We start from the raw sequence: 18,170 nt of genomic DNA, 5'->3' as shown, positions 1-18,170 counted from the left end.
CATAAGATAGTGAAACAGGGAGAAAATAACTGCCAATGTTAGTGAAAAATGGCGGGGGTTAGAAAAGGTCTCAATTATGGGACACAAATGACATGGATAGTTTATTGCATTGTTGGTAATCCTAATATGTTGAAAAAATGGATTGAAATTATGATCCTTGTTAAAACGTATTTCCATGCATGTGCTTGTGAACATTGTCATTAAACAACAATCTGAGGGTATTGATGCTGCTTGTGCTGAATGGGGAAGTATTTTTTTGAACAGCTCTCTCACCACTCTCTCTCAATATGTATACTGGGCACAGTAATACACTGCTGTGTCCTCACTCTTCAGGCTGTTCATCTGTAGGTACAGCTTACTGCTGGAGTCATCTCTGGGTGAATCTACCCAGGACTGTCTGAGAATAGAATGGACTCGAACCACCAGTGTGTATAAAGGCAACAAATCCAAATTCCATCCAAGCCCTATGGTACCTACTGAATGTGAACCCAGAGGCTGTACAGGTCAGTTTGTGTGATTCTCTAGTTTTTTTTAACCATTGGTCCAGACTCAGTCAGTGTCTGACCATGAACACCTGTGGAAATAGAAAGTAGAGATCATGTTGAAGTAAATAAAACCTGTTTGATAAACATTGTTATTATCCTCACCTGTTAGATAGTGTCATGACGTTGGCCTGTGGGTAAGGTTTATGACCCCCCCCATAAATATCTTTCTCCCTTCCCTCTCGCTTGACTCTACAGAGGGACTCTTGAATAGCCTTTGTTAAACATAGAGAGTCTGGGAACATCAAACAAGTGGAGGGAAAGGAACAATATTTCGGTAATAGAACCAGTTGAAAATATGCGTTGGTACTTAACTTCACGCTACCACGTTCCCCTAGGGCACCCCCCCCCACGCTCAACTCAAAACATGGCGCACAGAATGCAAAAATATTCTTAGATATATTTAACCTCCACACATTAACAAGTCCAATAGCTCAAATGAAAGATAAACACCTTGTTCATCTACCCAGCGAGTCAGATTTCTAAAATGTTTTACGGCGAAAACATAGCACATATTTATGTCAAACCACCACCAAAGACACAGCTAATTTAAATCGCCATTTTGTCGAACAAAAGATGCAATCACAAACGCAGGATTAAAATTAAAATAATTCACTAACCTTTTGAAAATCTTCATCAGATGACAGTAATATTACATGTTACACAGTACATTTATGTTTTTTTCAATAATATGCCATTTATATCCATAAATCTCTGTTTACAATGACGACATGTTCAAAAAATGCTACTAAAATGTCCAGAGAAATTATGATAACTCCACCAGATAACGTCAGATAACAGCAATACACATCATAAACTTTGACTAAATATACATGTTCTACATATAGTTAGAAAGATACACTGCTTCTTAATGCAACCGCTGTGTTACATTTATTTTTAACGTTACAGAATTCGTTCACTAGGCAATAATCTGAGACGGCGCTCAGACATTAGCAATATTTCTCCGCTATGTTGGAGTCAACAGAAACACAAAATGACCACATAAATATTCCTTTACCTTTGATGTTCTTCGATCAGAAGTCGTGGAAGGAGTCATACTTACCAAAAACAGCGTTTGGCTTTCAAGTCTGTGTCTTATCAAACGCGACAAATTCCGGCTGAAATTCATCCAAAATTCGAATGGTTGCGCATCAAAACTTCAAAATTACATATTATATGTCGACTAAACTGGTCAAACTAAGTGCAGAATCAAGCTTTAGGATGTTCTAAACGTGCAAAACAATTCTCAACTCGAACAGACAAACTGGCATCGTGTCCTGATTGCTGGAACAAAGGACACTCCAGGCGCAACGCGCGCATGAGAGTGCATGTGAAAGGCTGCGTGATTTTCACAATGAAACGCCCTATTGAAAGAAGACATCACGCCGAAGACATAGAAACTGTTCCCAGATCCGTAGCTGGTTGGGAAGGGTGGGGGCGATGACGTCAAAGTTGGCCCAACTTTCCTGATGAGAGAGAGAGCTTTGGAGAATGGCTGCCCTATGAGTTCTGCTTTACATACAGACATAATTCGAACGGTTTTAGAAGCTTTAGAGTGTTTTCTATTCAATAATAATTATTATATGCATATATTAGCAATTTTGGACAGATTTTCTTTCTGTTTACTATGGGCACGCAATTCCTCCAAAGGGGGCAGTATTGTGCATAGCCTTAACAGGTTTTAATGAATATGATGCCATAAACTGTATCTGGGAAAGTCTATACATTATAGTTATTTGATTCACATGGAATTGTTGTGCAATTCAATTGATTAAATGTAAAATTATTTGTGAAAAGATTAAATGTCATTTTAGCTTCCAAATTAGGTTTTCATAAGGATAGGGCTCTGCTCAATCAGTGGCCCACCCCTGTGAAGAGACATGGGTTATAAACTATGAAACACACCCTTCTCCCTCCACTATATAAGCCCTTGATGAAATATAACCTCCTCTTCCGAGGACGATAGGACGACGGTCCATACGTTGAAAAGGACTAACATTTCAACTAGAGAACTAAGCCAACCTCAGCGTGAGCTTTGGTTGTGAATGGTATAAACTTTGAACTCTTACTCACTAAAGAAGTGAGACATCCTAGCCGTTGAGTTAGCAACAGCAGCTGTAAACGTGGGCTAGGAAAGGACGGACAGAGTATCCCATCTACCACACAACAACGACACTGCAACATTTCCCGTTCACCACCAAGGAAAAATCTTCAAAAACAAAGGACTCTGTTCGGCAACACGGCCTTCCATCTACCACCAACCTACTGTAGCGCAGCTCAGAGTAAATAGTTATTGCATTTTCATTTTCCAAATGGGCAGTAATTTAGAATGCGTAAGATTCTGTATTTACGATAGAGTAGCTGCCTACGGCCCGATAGAGACACAGCTTCTCCCTTTGTTCCTCAAGTCTTCCCACTCTTTCACTCAACCCCAACCCCGTTTCTTTGTGTAACCAGCTGGCATATCTGTTCCGTCTGCTAGGGACGTTTTCCTTTATGACATAATTTGCAATCAATGTATGATTAATTCTATGTATATGTAATTCTGTGTGATTAGTTAGGTATTTAGTAAATAAATAATTAAACCTAATTTTGTATTGCTGATTCAACTTGTTAGCCAGGGTTCGTGAAGATAACCAAGAATTTACAACTTTCAGATGAGACAGAAATAAGGTGACGATTAATATTGACTGCTATTGATGTAAAATATTACTAGGTCTTTAAGAGTTTATTCGGAAGATAACAGCTCTATAAATATTATTTTGTGGTGCCCCAACTTTCTAGTTAATTACATTTACATGATTAGCTCAATCAGGTAATATTAATTACAGAGAAAGGATTTTATAGAATAGCATGTCATATCACTTAATCCGGCATAGCCAAAGACACGACAATAGACTGTCAGTAAGAATACTCCTGTGGTAGGAAACATGGTGATTTGTTAAGTCCTCTAAAGGTAGTTGAGACAGTCCTCTGCAGAAACAGCCTCCAACACAGACATTAATCAAGATGGAGGACTGGAGAGATTTGCATGAGCTCCTTCCTCTTCACTGGAAGGGCCAATCACAGGAGGCTTTGATATATCCCTACATTTTACCTGGTATGAGGTCATCTTGAGATGCTCTGTAATGGAATTTAACAACATTGACCCAGGAACAACTTAAATTGACTTATAACATATGACAGTTGAGTATTTCTACAACCTGTTTCTGTGTCATCAAAGTATATCACAATGAGACCATCTGAATCCCTCAATATTAATTTTGGTGAATAACAATTTTATTAAGCTATATAATAGAGACGGTATTCTGTTATCTGTATGTGATTTTATTCTGTGATATGTAATGATAGATAGGTAGGGCCTGTTTCAGGTTGTGGTTTCTCAATTTATGTTTTGAGGTAGGAGTTTTAGCACGTTAGCACGTAGGGTGCACCAATTCATGTCACCTTGTTAGTCAGTATGTGTTATACCTGTGCTGGTTTCCCATCTCATTAGTGGGAAGGTGTTTAACAACACTGTCATCTCAGATTTTCAAAATATGCTTCTCAACCATTGCAAAACAAGCATTTGTGTAACAGTATTGATGGCTAACGTACCATTTAGCGTTAGCATTCAGCATGCAACATTTTCCACAAAAACCATAAAAGCATTCAAATAAAATAATTTACCTTTGAAGAACTTCAGATGTTTTCAATGAGGATACTCTGTTAGATCGCAAATGTTCCGTTTTTACAAAAAATATTATTTGTGTCGCCTATTCGCTCCGTTTTGTTCATCACGTTTGGGTAAGGAAAAAATCATAATAATAAGTCATTAAAACGCGAACTTTTTTCCAAATTAACTCCATAATATCGACAGAAAATGGCAAACCGATGTTTAGAATCAATCCTCAAGGTGTTTTTCACATATCTATCGACGATATCTGCCACGATGGATTTTTACTTTCTCTTCTGAAGAAATGGAACGCGCATGGACCTACAGATTACGCACACAGGACACCGGGCGGGACACCAGGTAAATGTAGTCTCTTATGGTCTATCTTCCAATGATATGCCTACAAACACGTCACAATTCTGCAGACACCTCGGGGAATAGACAGAAAGCGCGGGCTCATTCCTGGCGCATTCACAGCCATATAAGGAGACATTGGAACACAGTGCCTTCAGAATCTGGGGCATTTCCTGTATGAAACTTCATCTTGGTTTCGCCTGTTGCATTAGTTCTGGGGCACTCACAGATAATATCTTTGCAGTTTTGGAGACGTCAGAGTTTTGTCTTTCCAAGGCTGTCAATTCCATGCATAGTCGAGCATCTTTTCGTGACAAAATATTGCGCTTAAAACGGGCACGTCTTTTTATCCAATAATGACACAGCGCCCCCATAGGTTCAAGAGGTTAACCTCTTGCTTCTACCCTCTACTTTTTTGAACATTCTGTTAAAAATCGCGCAACATTTCAGCGCCCTGCTACTCATGCCAGGAATATAGTATATGCATTTGCTTAGTATGTGTGGATAGAAAACACTCAGACGTTTATAAAACTGGTTAAATCACTGCTGTGGCTTTACCAGAACGGCAGTTACATCGAAAAGCACAGGAAAACCTGATCACAGAAAATGGAAATAAATATCCTTGCGCCACTTCCAGCAATTGTTCAAAGTGAACCGAATTACATAAGAATGAGATTTCAACTCCTGCAGCTAACACACGTTGTCTAGAGTCTTGTCATTTGATTCAGCTTTGATTCTTGGTTGAACCTAATCAAGGGACCACTTCCCCCAAGTCTCCGCCCAGCTCTTTTTGTGGAGCCTTCCTGTGGACATTTTCTGCCAGACGACAGCTAAGGATTTTACATCGCCTTCCTGATTAATTTTATCGCTTATTAACGTGTACTAATACCTAAAGATGCATTACAAAAGTATTTCGAAGTGTTTTGTGAAAGTTTATCGTCGACTTTTTGAATTTTAAAAAATTACGTTACGTTATGAAACGCTCTTTTTTTCCGTTGATCACACAGTCTACATATAATGATATCTAGGCTATATATGGACCGATTTAATCGAAAAAAAGACCCAATAGTGATTATGGGACATCTAGGAGTGCCAACAAAGAAGATGGTCAAAGGTAATGAATGTTTTCTATTTTATTGTGCGGTTTGTGTAACGCCGAAATGCTAATTATTTTGTTTACGTCCCCTGCGGGTCTTTTGTGTTGTAGTGTATTGTTGCATGCTATCAGATAATAGCTTCTCATGCTTTCGCCGAAAAGCATTTTAAAAATCTGACTTTGTTGCCTGGATTCACAACGAGTGTAGCTTTAATTCAATACCCTGCATGTGTATTTTAATGAACGTTTGAGTTTTAACTAATACTATTAGCATTTAGCGTAGCGCATTTGCATTTCCAGAGCTCTAGTTGGGACGCAAGTGTCCCGAATAGAAGCAAGAGGTTAACAATTTTTTTATTTTTTATTTATTTAACCAGGCAAGTCAGTTAAGAACACATTCTTATTTTCAATGACGGCCTGGGAACAGTGGGTTAACTGCCTGTTCAGGGGCAGAATGACAGATTTGTACCTTGTCAGCTCGGGGGTTTGAACTCGCAACCATTCCGGTTATTAGTCCAACGCTCTAACCACTAAGCTACGCTGCCGCCCCAACAAAAGGCTAAGCTTGAGAGCAAATAGATTAATTTCATTTCATTTGCGATTTTCATGAATAGTTAACGTTGTGTTATGCTAATGAGCTTGCGGATAGATTTACACAATCCTGGATACAGGTTTTTTTCCGTAGCTAAACGTGACGCAGAAAACGGAGCGATTTGTCCTAAACAAATAATCTTTCAGGAAAAACTGAATAATTGCTATCTGAGAGTCTCCTCATTGAAAACATCTGAAGTTCTTCAAAGGTAAATGATTTTATTTGAATGCTTTTCTGTTTTTTTGTGTAAATGTTGCCTGCTGAATGCTAACGCTAAATGCTACGCTAAATGCTACGTTAGCTATCAATACTGTTACACAAATGCTTGTTTTGCAATGGTTGAGAAGCATATTTTGAAAATCTGAGATGACAGTGTTGTTAACAAAAGGCTAAGCTTGAGAGCAAATAGATTAATTTCATTTAATTTGCGATTTTCATGAATAGTTAACGTTGCGTTATGGTAATGAGCTTGAGGCTGTAGTCACGATACCGGATCCGGGATGGCTCGACGCAAGAAGTTAACCTGTGCTGGCCCAGGTGATATTTATGAGTGGCTTGGCCAGTGCTCTAGTTGTCTTGAAATATGTGGTTCCTATCTTTAATTTTGGCATGGGTTTTCTTTTGTGTCCCTCTTCTTGGGCAAATTTAGTGGGCGCTCATGGTGGGTGTCTTTTAGGTTCTAGTTGTTGTTGCTAGTCAACTTTCAGTAGAAAACTGGTAATGTTTTGTATCACTAAGTCTCGGCCATATTAATAAACAGCTGTGTCTTCAGTCTGAAAGTTCTTCCCTTGTAGAAACACTGTATTGCTGGAGGTGTTAACTGTGAAGCTGGTTTTGCTCTTTAGTAAGTCTTTGGTTTCAGTGCCCCCACTACTGCATTTGTATCCCATCCATTCCAATGCTTTTCCTTCAGGCTGTCGAATCCAGTGAAGACAATATCTTGTTATTGAAATCCTACAGGAGAGGGTGAGTGACACTGGCTTAACAACCATAGAACCTGGCTGAGTTAGAACATCAGAATGAACACCTGTTTGGAGAAGAAAACATGAAAACCATTCATTAGTATCACTGTGAACATGGAAATGTGTATATTGAAGCTGTTAATGTTCCTTTTAGTTTATACTGTTGAGGAAGAGACTCACATAAGACAGCTGCCAGCAGCAGCAGCAGCAGCAGATATGCAGGGAACATGGTTTGTGTTGAAGCTGAACTGGTGGGAGCTGCTCTTCTCTACTCTCCAGGACTCAGAGGGACGTACTAGGACTCTCAGAGAGGTTTTATATATGGAGGAGAGAGAGAAAGGAAGAGGGGCTAGGTAGAAGAGGGGCTAGGTGGAATTTGGATAGGGAGAGGACATATACAGTGGCTTCGGAAAATATTCAGACCCCTTACTTTTTTCCACATTTTGTTATGTTGCAGCCTTATTCTAAAAATGATTCATTTGTTTTATTTTACTCATCAATCTACACACAATACCTCATAATGCCAAACTAAAAACAGATTTTTAGAAATGTTTGCAAATATCACATTTCCATAAGTATACAGACCCTTTACGCAGTACTTTGTTTCAAGCACCTTTGGCAACAATTACAGTCTTGAGTCTTCTTGTGTATGATGCTACAAGCTTGCCACACCTGTATTTGGGGAGTTTCTCACATTCATCTCTGCTGATCCTCAAGCTTTGTCAGGTTGGTCGGGGAGCATTGCTGGACATTGTTAGATCGGGATCAAGTCCAGGCTCTGGCTGGGCCACTAAAGGACATTCAGAGACTTGTCCCGAAGCCACTCCTGCATTGTCTTGGCTGTGTGCTTAGGGTCGTTGTCCTTTTGGAAGTTGAACCGACACCCCAGTCTGAGGTCATGAGCACTCTGGAGCAGGTTTTCATCAAGAATCTCTCAAAACTTTGCTCCGTTCATGTTTGCCTCGATTCTGACTGGTCTCCCAGTCTCTGCCGCTGAAAAACACCCTCACAACATGATGCTGCCACCTCCATGCTTCACCAAAACGATGGTGCCAGGTTTCCTCTAGACTTGATGCTTGGCATTCAGGCCAAAGAGTTCCATCTTGGTTTCATCAGACCAGAGAATCTTGTTTATCATAGTCTGAGGGTCTTTAGGTGTCTTTTGGAAAACTCCATGTAGGCTGTCATGTGCCTTTTACTGAGGAGTGGCTTCCGTCTGGCCGCTCAACCATAAAGGCCTGATTGGTGGAGGGCTGCAGAGATGGTTGTCCTTCTGGAAGGTTCTCCTATCTCTACAGAGGAACTCTAGAGCTCTGTCAGAGTGACCATTGGGTATCTTGGTTACCTCCCTGATCAAGGCCCTTCTCCACCGATTACTCAGTTTGGATGGGTGACCAGCTCTAGGAGAGTCTTGATGGAGGCAACTGTGTTCTTGGGGACCTTCAATTTTGCATGCATTTTTTGGTACCCTTCCCCAGATCTGTGCCTCAGCACAATCCTGTCTTGGAGCTCTACGGACAATTCTTATGACCTCATCACTTGATTTTTGCTCTGACATGTACTGTCAACTGTGGGACCTTTCCAAATCATGTCAAATCAATTGAATGAACCACAGATGGACTCCAATCAAGTCTTAGAAACATTGCACGGATGATGAATGTAAACAGGATAACCTGAGATAAATTTAGAATCTCGTAGCAAAGGGTCTGAATGCCTATTTATATGAGTTATTTCTGTTATTTCGTTTTAATGTATTAGAAAAATGTCTAAACCTGTTTTTGCTTCGTCATTATGTGGTATTGTGTGTAGATTGCTGAGGATTCTATTTCATTTTATACATTTTAGAATAAGGCTGTAATGTAACAAAATGTGAGAAAAAGTCAAGTGGTCTGAAAACTTTCTGAAGACACTTGTCATGTCTTTACTATCATTAACCTGTCTAGGACCGGGGTAGCAGAACTCCCCCCGCAACAGCCAGTGAAAGTGCAGGGCGCCAAATTCAAAACAACAAAAATCTCAAAAGGTATTTTACACCATTTTAACGATACAATTCCCGTTAATCCAGCCACAGTGTCTGATTTCAAAAGGGATTTACAACGAAAGCACCACAAACGATTATGTTAGGTCACCACCAAGCCACAGAAAAACACAGCCATTTTTTCCAGCCAAAGAGAGAAGTCACAAAAAGCAGAAATAGAGATAAAATGAATCACTAACTCATAGGTCTTCATGGTACACAATACATGTATGTTTTGTTTGATAAAGTTCATATTTATATTTAAAAAAATCTGAGTTTACATTGGCGCGTTATGTTCAGTAGTTCGAAAACATGTGGTGATATTGCAGAGAGCCACATCAATTTACAGAAATACTCATAATGAACATTGATAAAGATATGACTATTTTACATGGAACTTTAGATAAACTTCTCCTTAATGCAACCGCTGTGTCAAACTTTACGGAGAAAGCAAACCATGCAATAATCTGAGTACAGCTTTTAGACAACAAAGCAGCCAAAAAGATACCCGCCATATTGGGTAGTCAAAATTACTCAGAAATAGCATTTTAAATATTCACTTACCTTTGATGATCTTCATCAGAATACTCTCCCAGGAATCCCAGTTCCACCATAAATGTTTTGATTTGTTCGTTAATGTCCATCAGTTATGTCCAAATATCTTCTTTTGTTAGGGCTTTTGGTAAACAAATTCAAAAGCGCGTTCAGGTCGCGCCGGACGTCGGAAGAAAAGTTCAAAAAGTTCCGTTACAGCCCGTAGAAACATGCCAAACTAAGTATGGAAAAAATCTTTAGGATGTTTTTAACATAAACTTCATTAATGTTCCAACCGGACAATTTGAGCGCTCCAGATCGAGGCTGTGCCAGACCACTCACTCAAAGAGCCCTTATGAGCCCCTCCTTTAGAGTAGAATCTTCAAAACAGGTTCTAAATAATGTTGACATCTAGTGGAATCCTGTATCTTCAATGGGGACTGACTTGAAAAACTAAAAACCTCAGATTTCCCACTTCCTGGTTGGATTTTTCCCAGGTTTTCGCCTGCCATATGAGTTCTGTTATACTCAGACATCATTCAAACAGTTTTAGAAACTTCAGAGTTTTCTATCCAATGCTAATAATAATATGCATATATTAGCATCTGGGACAGAGTAGGAGGCAGTTCACTCTGGGCACGCTATTCATCCAAAAGTGAAAATGCTGCCCCCTATCCCAAAAAGGTTAACTAGGAAGTCGGGGGACCAAGGAAAATATTCAGATTACAAAGTTATAATTTTCCTAATATAACATTTCAGATATTTTCATATCTGATCAAGAGTCATCTGATTAATGAATTCTTCATTACCTCACATTCGTCTCATTCCAAACGTCATAAATTGTAGGTTATCTGCACGAACCCAGTCTTCACTATGAGTCATCCATACATCAATTGTCTTAAATCATTTATTTATTAACCTGTTAGGTTAAGTGGCAGCATATGTCACTTTTTGATGAATTGCGTGTCCAAACTGAACCGCCTCCTACTCTGTCCCAGATGCTAATATATGCATATTATTATTAGTATTGGATAGAAAACACTCTGAAGTTTCTAAAACTGTTTGAATGATGTCTGTGAGTATAACAGAACTCATATGGCAAGCAAGAACCTGAGAAGAAATCCAAACAGGAATTGAGAAGTCGAATTTCAAAACAGAGCCGATTTAAATCCCTGATAGTTATGGATGTGCATGCACTTCCCAGGGCTTCCACTAGATGTCACCGTCTTTACATCCTTGTTGTAAGATTATACTATAAAGGAGGGGCTCATGAGACCCCTTTTGGTGAGGGGTCTGGCAGAGCGCCTCAGTCTCATGAAGCGCGCTCCCGAGAGAGTATCCTCTCGTTCCAGGGCTTTTTTTCAGACAATGAAATCCTCCGGTTGAAACCTTATTGATGTTATATGTTAAAAACATCACGATTGATTGCAGACATGTTTTGACTTGTTTCTATGAGCTGTAAGGGAGGTTTTTGAGTTTTTGTCATGGAGGAAATGGTCGCGCCTCCATGAAGATTGATTACTGGACTGAACACGCTAACAGGTGACTTAATGATGGGCTTTATGGAACTTTATGGAAAAAATCTGTAATTTATTGTCGAACTGGGATTCCTGCGAGTGCCTTCTGATGAAGATTATCAAAGGTAAGTGAATATTTCGAATGTTTGACTCCAAGATGGCGGAATTGACTAATTGTTTATTAGCAGGTACTGAGCGCCGTTCTCAGATAATGCTTTTTCCGTAAAGTTAAAAAAAAATCTGGCACAGCGGTTGCATAGTTGATCAGTCTATCTTTAATTCTGTGAATAACACTTGCATCTTTTATCAATGTTTATTATGAGTATTTCTGGGAAAATCACCGGATGTTTTGGAATCAAAATATTACTATATTATTATTAATATAATTTCAAAAATATTTTTTGTAAATATGTAACTTTAAAACCTGTTAGAGCTACTAGTTCCCCTTTGGGAACTCCCCCCCCCCCCCTGAGCTGTAATGTGGCGCAGGGAACGCAAGAAATAATCCTAAAAATATTTAACCCCCACAGAATCGCTTGAAAAATGGCTCAAATGAAAGATAAAGAAGTTATTTATCTACCCAGCAAGTCAGATTTCTAAAATGTTTTACGGCGAAAACATAGCACATATTTATGTCCAACCACCACTGCATACATACCTCATTAGCTTAGCCAAGTAGGAAAAAATATGCAATCAACAAACGCAGGATTAAAAGAAAAATAATTTCACTAACCTTTTGAAATCTTCATCAGATGACAGTAATATAACATGTTACACAGTACATTCATTTTTTTTTCAATAATATGCAATATATATCCATAAATCTCTGTTTACAATTATGCATCGTTCAAAAAATGCTACTGCAATGTCAGGAGAAATAAATAGCTCCGGCAGATAACGTCAGCTAACAAGGAATACACATCATAAACTTTGACTAAATATGCATGTTTTACATATGTATGGCAAGATAAACTTCTTCTAAATGCAATTGCTATGTTACAATTATTTTTAACGTTACATTTGGCGTTTACTAGGCTATAATAGAGAGTCGGCGCTCTCATTTAGCATGCTGACTCCTCTATCATGGAGTCGGCAGAAACCCAAAATGAAGACGTAAATATTCCCTTACCATGGCTGTTCTTGCTTCAGAAGACGTGGAAGGGTTAATACTCACCAAGTTAGCGTTCAGTTTGCAAGTCTGTGTCTTTCCGTTCTCAAACTAGACACTTTTCGGTCGAAATGTATGCAAATTTCAAGTGGCTGCGCACCAAAACGTCGAAAGTATACATTATATTTCGAGTAAACTTGTCAAACTATGTTTATAATTAAGCCTTAGCATGTTATAAAGGTCTACAGCAATCGTGAGGGCGAACAGATTAGCACACGTTGTTCAGTCTGTCCTGGGAGAAAGAGAGAGAAATATCCAATCTCCCATTGGTGAAACTTTTTTTTGCGTCACCGGGACGTTTGGTCACGCTGAACGTCTCGTGAGCACGCGATTCTCACAGTTACACGCCTCATCGAAAGCAGGCTTCACGCTGAAGACATAGAACGTGTTTCCATGGTTATAGCTGTTTGGGAAGTGTGTATACAATGACGTCAAAGTGATGGCAACTTTTCCCATTACAAGAGAGACTTTGGGAGAATGCATGCCCTGAGACTTCTGCTTTAGCTAGAGACAAAATTTAAACGGTTTTATAAGCTTTAGAGTGTTTCCTATTCGATAACAATTTTTAATTGCATATATTAGCAACTTTTGACAAAAATTTATCATGGTTTATATGGGTGCCGAATTCCTCCAGAAGGGGCAGTATTCTGGGGTAGCCTTAACAGGTTTTAACAAGTCCAATACAGCAAATGAAAGATAAACGTCTTGTTAATCTACCCATGGTGTCCGATTTAAAAAATGATTTACAGCGAAAGCACCACATATGATTATGTTAGGTCATAGTCAAGTCACAAAAACACACACAGCCATTTTCCAGCGAAAGAGAGGGGTCACAAAAAGCTGAAATATAGATAAATGAATCACTAACCTTTGATGATCTTCATCAGATAACACTCATAGGACATCATGTTACATAATACACTAATATTGGACACAACCTTTGCAATCTGTAAACCCAGAGACCCTCTTTATGTTATCTTTTTGAATGGGAGGGTGGGGTAAATATGAAACACTACGTTTAGTGTTCTTTCGTTTTGACAAACGAAAGTATTTTCCATCAACATCCATATTAAACTTTTTTCTTGTAATATATTTAAATAGCAGAGTCTTCACCGGTACTGGTATTTATTTTAATCATATGGAGACAGAGTGCCCCATCATTAGAATTGTTCCTCATTTATCCACTTGTCATGGTCTACTGGTCATACCATACGAGTGTCTGTGTGTTTGTGCAGGTCCTTCCTTTCTCTACAAGATGGTTTTTGTACAGCTATTCTCATTAGTTTAACCATAGTGAGTCTCTGGTTTGTATTGACGTTGAACTGTTGTGAGCTGTTCTTCTCTACTCTCCAGGATTCAGAGGGACACACTAGGACTCTCAGACAAATAGAGGTTTTATATAAGGAGGTAGAGGGAGAGAAAGGAAGATGGGCTAGGTAAATTTTGCGTAAGGAGATGATATTAAATTGATGGGAATATCAGTGGGAAAAATATGTTTAACTGTAGAAGCTATAAATATTAAAAATGTTACATTCCCCAGCAGGAATCCCCAAATTGTCACTCAAATAGAAGGGGAAACTAACAGTCCAAACCCCAAAATGAAACAGGTGGGGTTTCACGAGGGGTTCTTAAAAGACACTCATGGGGGTGTCCACTGAAAGTTGACTAGCAACAACAACTGGAACCTAAAAGACACTCACCGTGAGTGCCAAAGTAATTTGCCCAAGAAGAGGCAAACAAAATAAAACCCCACACCAAACTTAAAGACAGGAAGCAAACCAAAAGCAGAGCTAAACAAAAACAGATCAGAAAAACTATTGTTTTTCTAGCACTCAGTTCCACCATAAATAGTCACCAAATGGTCACCACCTGCAGAACCATTCCTTTATTGGGGGTGTCTTGCTAATTGCCTATAATTTCCACCTGTTGTCTATTCCATTTGCACAACAGCATGTGAAATGTATTGTCAATCAGTGTTGCTTCCTAAGTGAACATCTCTGTTCTATTTAAATTAATAAGTCTATTATAAGCTACAATGAAGGAAGGGTTTTTGTAGAGCCTGGTCATGGTTTGTGCCACTGTGTCTCACGGGCACAATACTACACAGCTGTGTCTTCAGTCTGGAAGTTGTTCCCTTGTAGAAACACTGTACTGCTGGAACTGTCATATCTAGAAGTGATCTTGCTCTTTAGTGAGTCTACAGTGGAAGCACTACTACTGCATGTAAGACCAACATGCTCCAAAGCTTTCCCTTCAGCTTGTCGTATCCATCCAAGACAATAAGAAGATATAGAAAACCCAGAGAATTTGCAGGAGATGCTGAAAGACACTCCTGGTTCTATAACCACTGGACCAGACTGGATGAGTTCAATACCACAGTAGACAGCTGTAATGAGGAACATACATCAATACACAGCATTGTCAGTTTTCATCAGAAATTAGATTAGATCATTTCAGAGTTGTAATAATCTCTATTTGTATGAGCAGAGAGACTCACAGGATACAGCAGCCAGCAGCAGCAGAGATGCAGGTAACATGTTTTGTGTTGAAGCTGAACTGGTGGGAGCTGATCTTCTTTACACTCCAGGAATCAGAGGACCTCTAAGGACAGACATACAGACACTGTTTAAGTAGGGAAAGAACAAGAGGGTGGGTTTGCATTGACGTAGAGAGATGGATGGAGGGAGGGGTTGTACTGTAGAGGTGAGCATACTGAAGCTCATATCATATAGTCTTAATAGGAAGGTCCACAGTTTGGAACTTGTTATTATATATTATATTATGGTGAAGGTTGGAGCTATACATTGAGCAAGCATATAATTAGAGAATAGTTTAATTAGAAAAAAATCATGGAATCCTCTAAAACTGTCTGGCTAGCTAGCTAACAAACATACAGGACAGATAAATTCTTCAAATTCATTTTTTTACACAATATCTTATCGCAGCACTGGCAAACGATGGTTGACATAGTCCCTGACCAAAATAATTAAAACTTGACCTTCATCCCATCATAAGAAGTTTCATGTCCATTCTAGTATTCTAATTCCTAATTCTATAGAGAGTGGAGGAGAGGGGTAAATAGGGACACCGGACAGGGAAACACTAAAACACCAGTAATCAGAAATGTATTCAGATGTTTTTATTTTTAAATATATGTTTATTTAATACACTTTGATGACATGAGTAATTATGTGTAGGCTGACAATCACAGTTAATAAACTGTTTTCCACCGTGACAGTTTACAAGGTTACAATAATGTAGTGGAGGTAGATGCTTTGTGTTTTATTGTTTTATATCATGTGCTTAACCTGTGTTTTCACATGAAGAAATGTCATGTAATAAGTATTGCAGAGTCATTAGATCATGGGTGGCTTGAGTTGTAGATACACTCAGATTGCAGATTGATTGAGTTGTAGTACCTGTCTGGTGCTGGTTTGTATCACTGTGGTCATCAAACACAATAATACACAGCTGTTTCTTCAGTCTGCAGACTGTCCTGTTAAAAAAAGGTGTTGCTGGAAGTGTCTCTGGTGATGCTGGGCTTGTTTTTCAGACTGTCTTTGTGTGCTTCCACCACTACTAACTACTAATGTCCAATCCACTGCAGTATTTTCCCTGCAGTCTATGGTATACAAGCTAGTAACTTAATATGAGACCTTACAGTAGATGGTCAGTGGTTGACCTGGCTGGACAGTCAGAGACTGGCTGAGTTCATAACTCTGTACACCTGTTGAAAGGACATAAGGAATAATAATACAACTGCAGATAACATGATTTTTCAATGAAATTTAAGTCTGACCCAGATTTCATTATTGTGTCTGTCCCCCCATACACACTCACAGGAGGCATCTGCCAGCAGCATCAGAGATGCAGGGAACATGGTTTGTGTTGAAGTTTAACTGGTGGAGCTGCTCTTCTCTACTCTCCAGGACTCAGAGGGCCTCTAATGACAAACAGACATACCCTGTTTCAGTAGGGGAAGAAGCAAAGGGTGGTGTTCATTGACGTAGAGAGATGAAGGAGAGGGGTACTGAAACAGCAGTTATAAGATATGTATTCAGGGAAAACATGTTTTACTATATACCTTTCATGTCGGTGTATGTAAGCATATTTCATAGACTTTGATGACTGTTTTATACATGGAACTAGGAAGTTTTATTTTATTTTACCTTTATTTAACTAGGCAAGTCAGTTAAGAACAAATTCTTATTTTCAATGACGGCCTAGGAACAGTTGGTTAACTGCCTGTTCAGGGGCAGAACGACAGAAGTACTAGGAAGTACACATAAATGTATGTTGATATTTGTGCAAATATGGGTGCTACTTTGTCGCAAAATGTTGAGTAGAAATGTAGTGGAAAGCCATTCATTTCTGGTGCTTTTCTTCACACAGATGTTTTAACTAATATTTATTTTTTGGTGATCTTTGTTTTTAGTGATGTTTTTTTGTCTGCCGATAATTTCTTCAGGGTTGTTGAGTCTGAGAAGGCTATAGGAACAGTCCAACTGTTATTTTATTCTGATTTCTATACATTTTCATAGAAGCTTTTATTTTTAATAATCGAGTTGTTTGTAATTACCGCATTTGTATCTTTATTTTAAAAAATGATGACTGGTGTAGCGTGTATTTGTTTTGTGAGAGTTCCATTTTAAAGTAGTCCAGTTTCTTCTTCTTTTGTGTTTGAAAAAAAGTGTTAAGTGGATATTTCTTACTAACCACCATCTGCACTGCTGAAATCTTGAATCAAGTCCTATGTTTCATTCATGTATTGTAGCCACTAGATGGAAATGATATAGCTTAAAGCCATTTACAAACCATACAACCTAATTTGAAGAAGAAGTCAATGCTCTGATCATTGGCTGATTGCTCCCAACCTCAACCAGTTTACTACATTTAAGGATCCGCCCCTTTTAAAATGTTCGCCTAAAATGACGTACCCACATCTAACTGCCTGTAGCTTAGGCCCTGAAGCAAAGATGTGCATATTATTGGTACCATTTGAAAGGAAACACTTTGAAGTTTGTGGAAATGTGAAAGGAATGTAGGAGAATATAACACATTAGATCTGGTAGAAGATAATACATAAAAAAAACAACTGTGTTTGCACTTTTTTGTACCATCATCTTTGAAATGCAAGAGAAAGGCCATAATGTATTGTTCCAGCCAAGGTGCAATTTAGATTTTGGCCACTAGATGGCAACAGTGCATGTGCAAAGTTTTAGACTGATCAATGAATCATTGTATTTCCACTCAAAATGTTGTATCGATTGCCCAAATGTGCCTAATTTGTTTATTAATAACTTTTCATGTTCAAAACTGTGCACTCTCCTCAAACAATAGCATGGTATTCTTTCACTGTAATACTTACTGTAAATTGGACAGTACAGTTAGACTAATAAGAATTTTCTTGTTACTTACAACCCCATGCTAATCAAATTAGCCTACATTAGCTCAAACGTCCCGCAGGGGACCCACTGATCCTGAAGAAGTTCAAATGGTGGAATCCCTTAATGGAAATGTCAATGCTAAAACAGGTTATTTCCAAGTAGAGATCTCTATACATCTCTATGATACAGGGTAGTATTCTCTGATCACATGATCTGGGCAGAAATAACTCTGAGCCCCTTGTTTGAGTCTATAAACGTTTTCCTGCTAAGGTCACAAGGTCAGGAAAAACTCATGGAATGGAGTAAATGGAACAGAGTAAAACATGTGGTTTCCACATGATCAAAT

The 18,170-nt window shown here is 38.8% G+C and overlaps 1 protein-coding gene across 2 annotated transcripts in view; it reads right to left on the bottom strand.

Moving 5' to 3' along the window:
- Positions 1-15,041, bottom strand: part of LOC115118739 (immunoglobulin mu heavy chain-like) — a 116,740-nt gene extending 101,699 nt beyond the window's left edge. The window contains exons 1-2 of one of the 2 annotated variants that reach the window (XM_065010336.1): positions 7,382-7,445; positions 6,990-7,266 (exon numbers count right to left, since the gene is read on the bottom strand). In XM_065010336.1, coding sequence (XP_064866408.1) covers positions 6,990-7,266; positions 7,382-7,430 — 326 coding nt within the window. In that variant the 5' untranslated portion in view covers positions 7,431-7,445. Of the gene's footprint in view, positions 1-6,989; positions 7,267-7,381; positions 7,446-14,934 lie in introns of those variants that run through there. The other variant, XM_065010338.1, reaches the window with a different exon arrangement.
- Between the last annotated feature and the right edge of the window lie 3,129 nt (positions 15,042-18,170).

Source organism: Oncorhynchus nerka, linkage group LG26 (assembly GCF_034236695.1).
Source record: "Oncorhynchus nerka isolate Pitt River linkage group LG26, Oner_Uvic_2.0, whole genome shotgun sequence".
NCBI lineage: Eukaryota > Metazoa > Chordata > Actinopteri > Salmoniformes > Salmonidae > Oncorhynchus > Oncorhynchus nerka.
The sequence above is the reverse complement of the archived record's forward strand: the minus strand, read 5'-3'. Positions and strand labels throughout refer to the sequence as shown.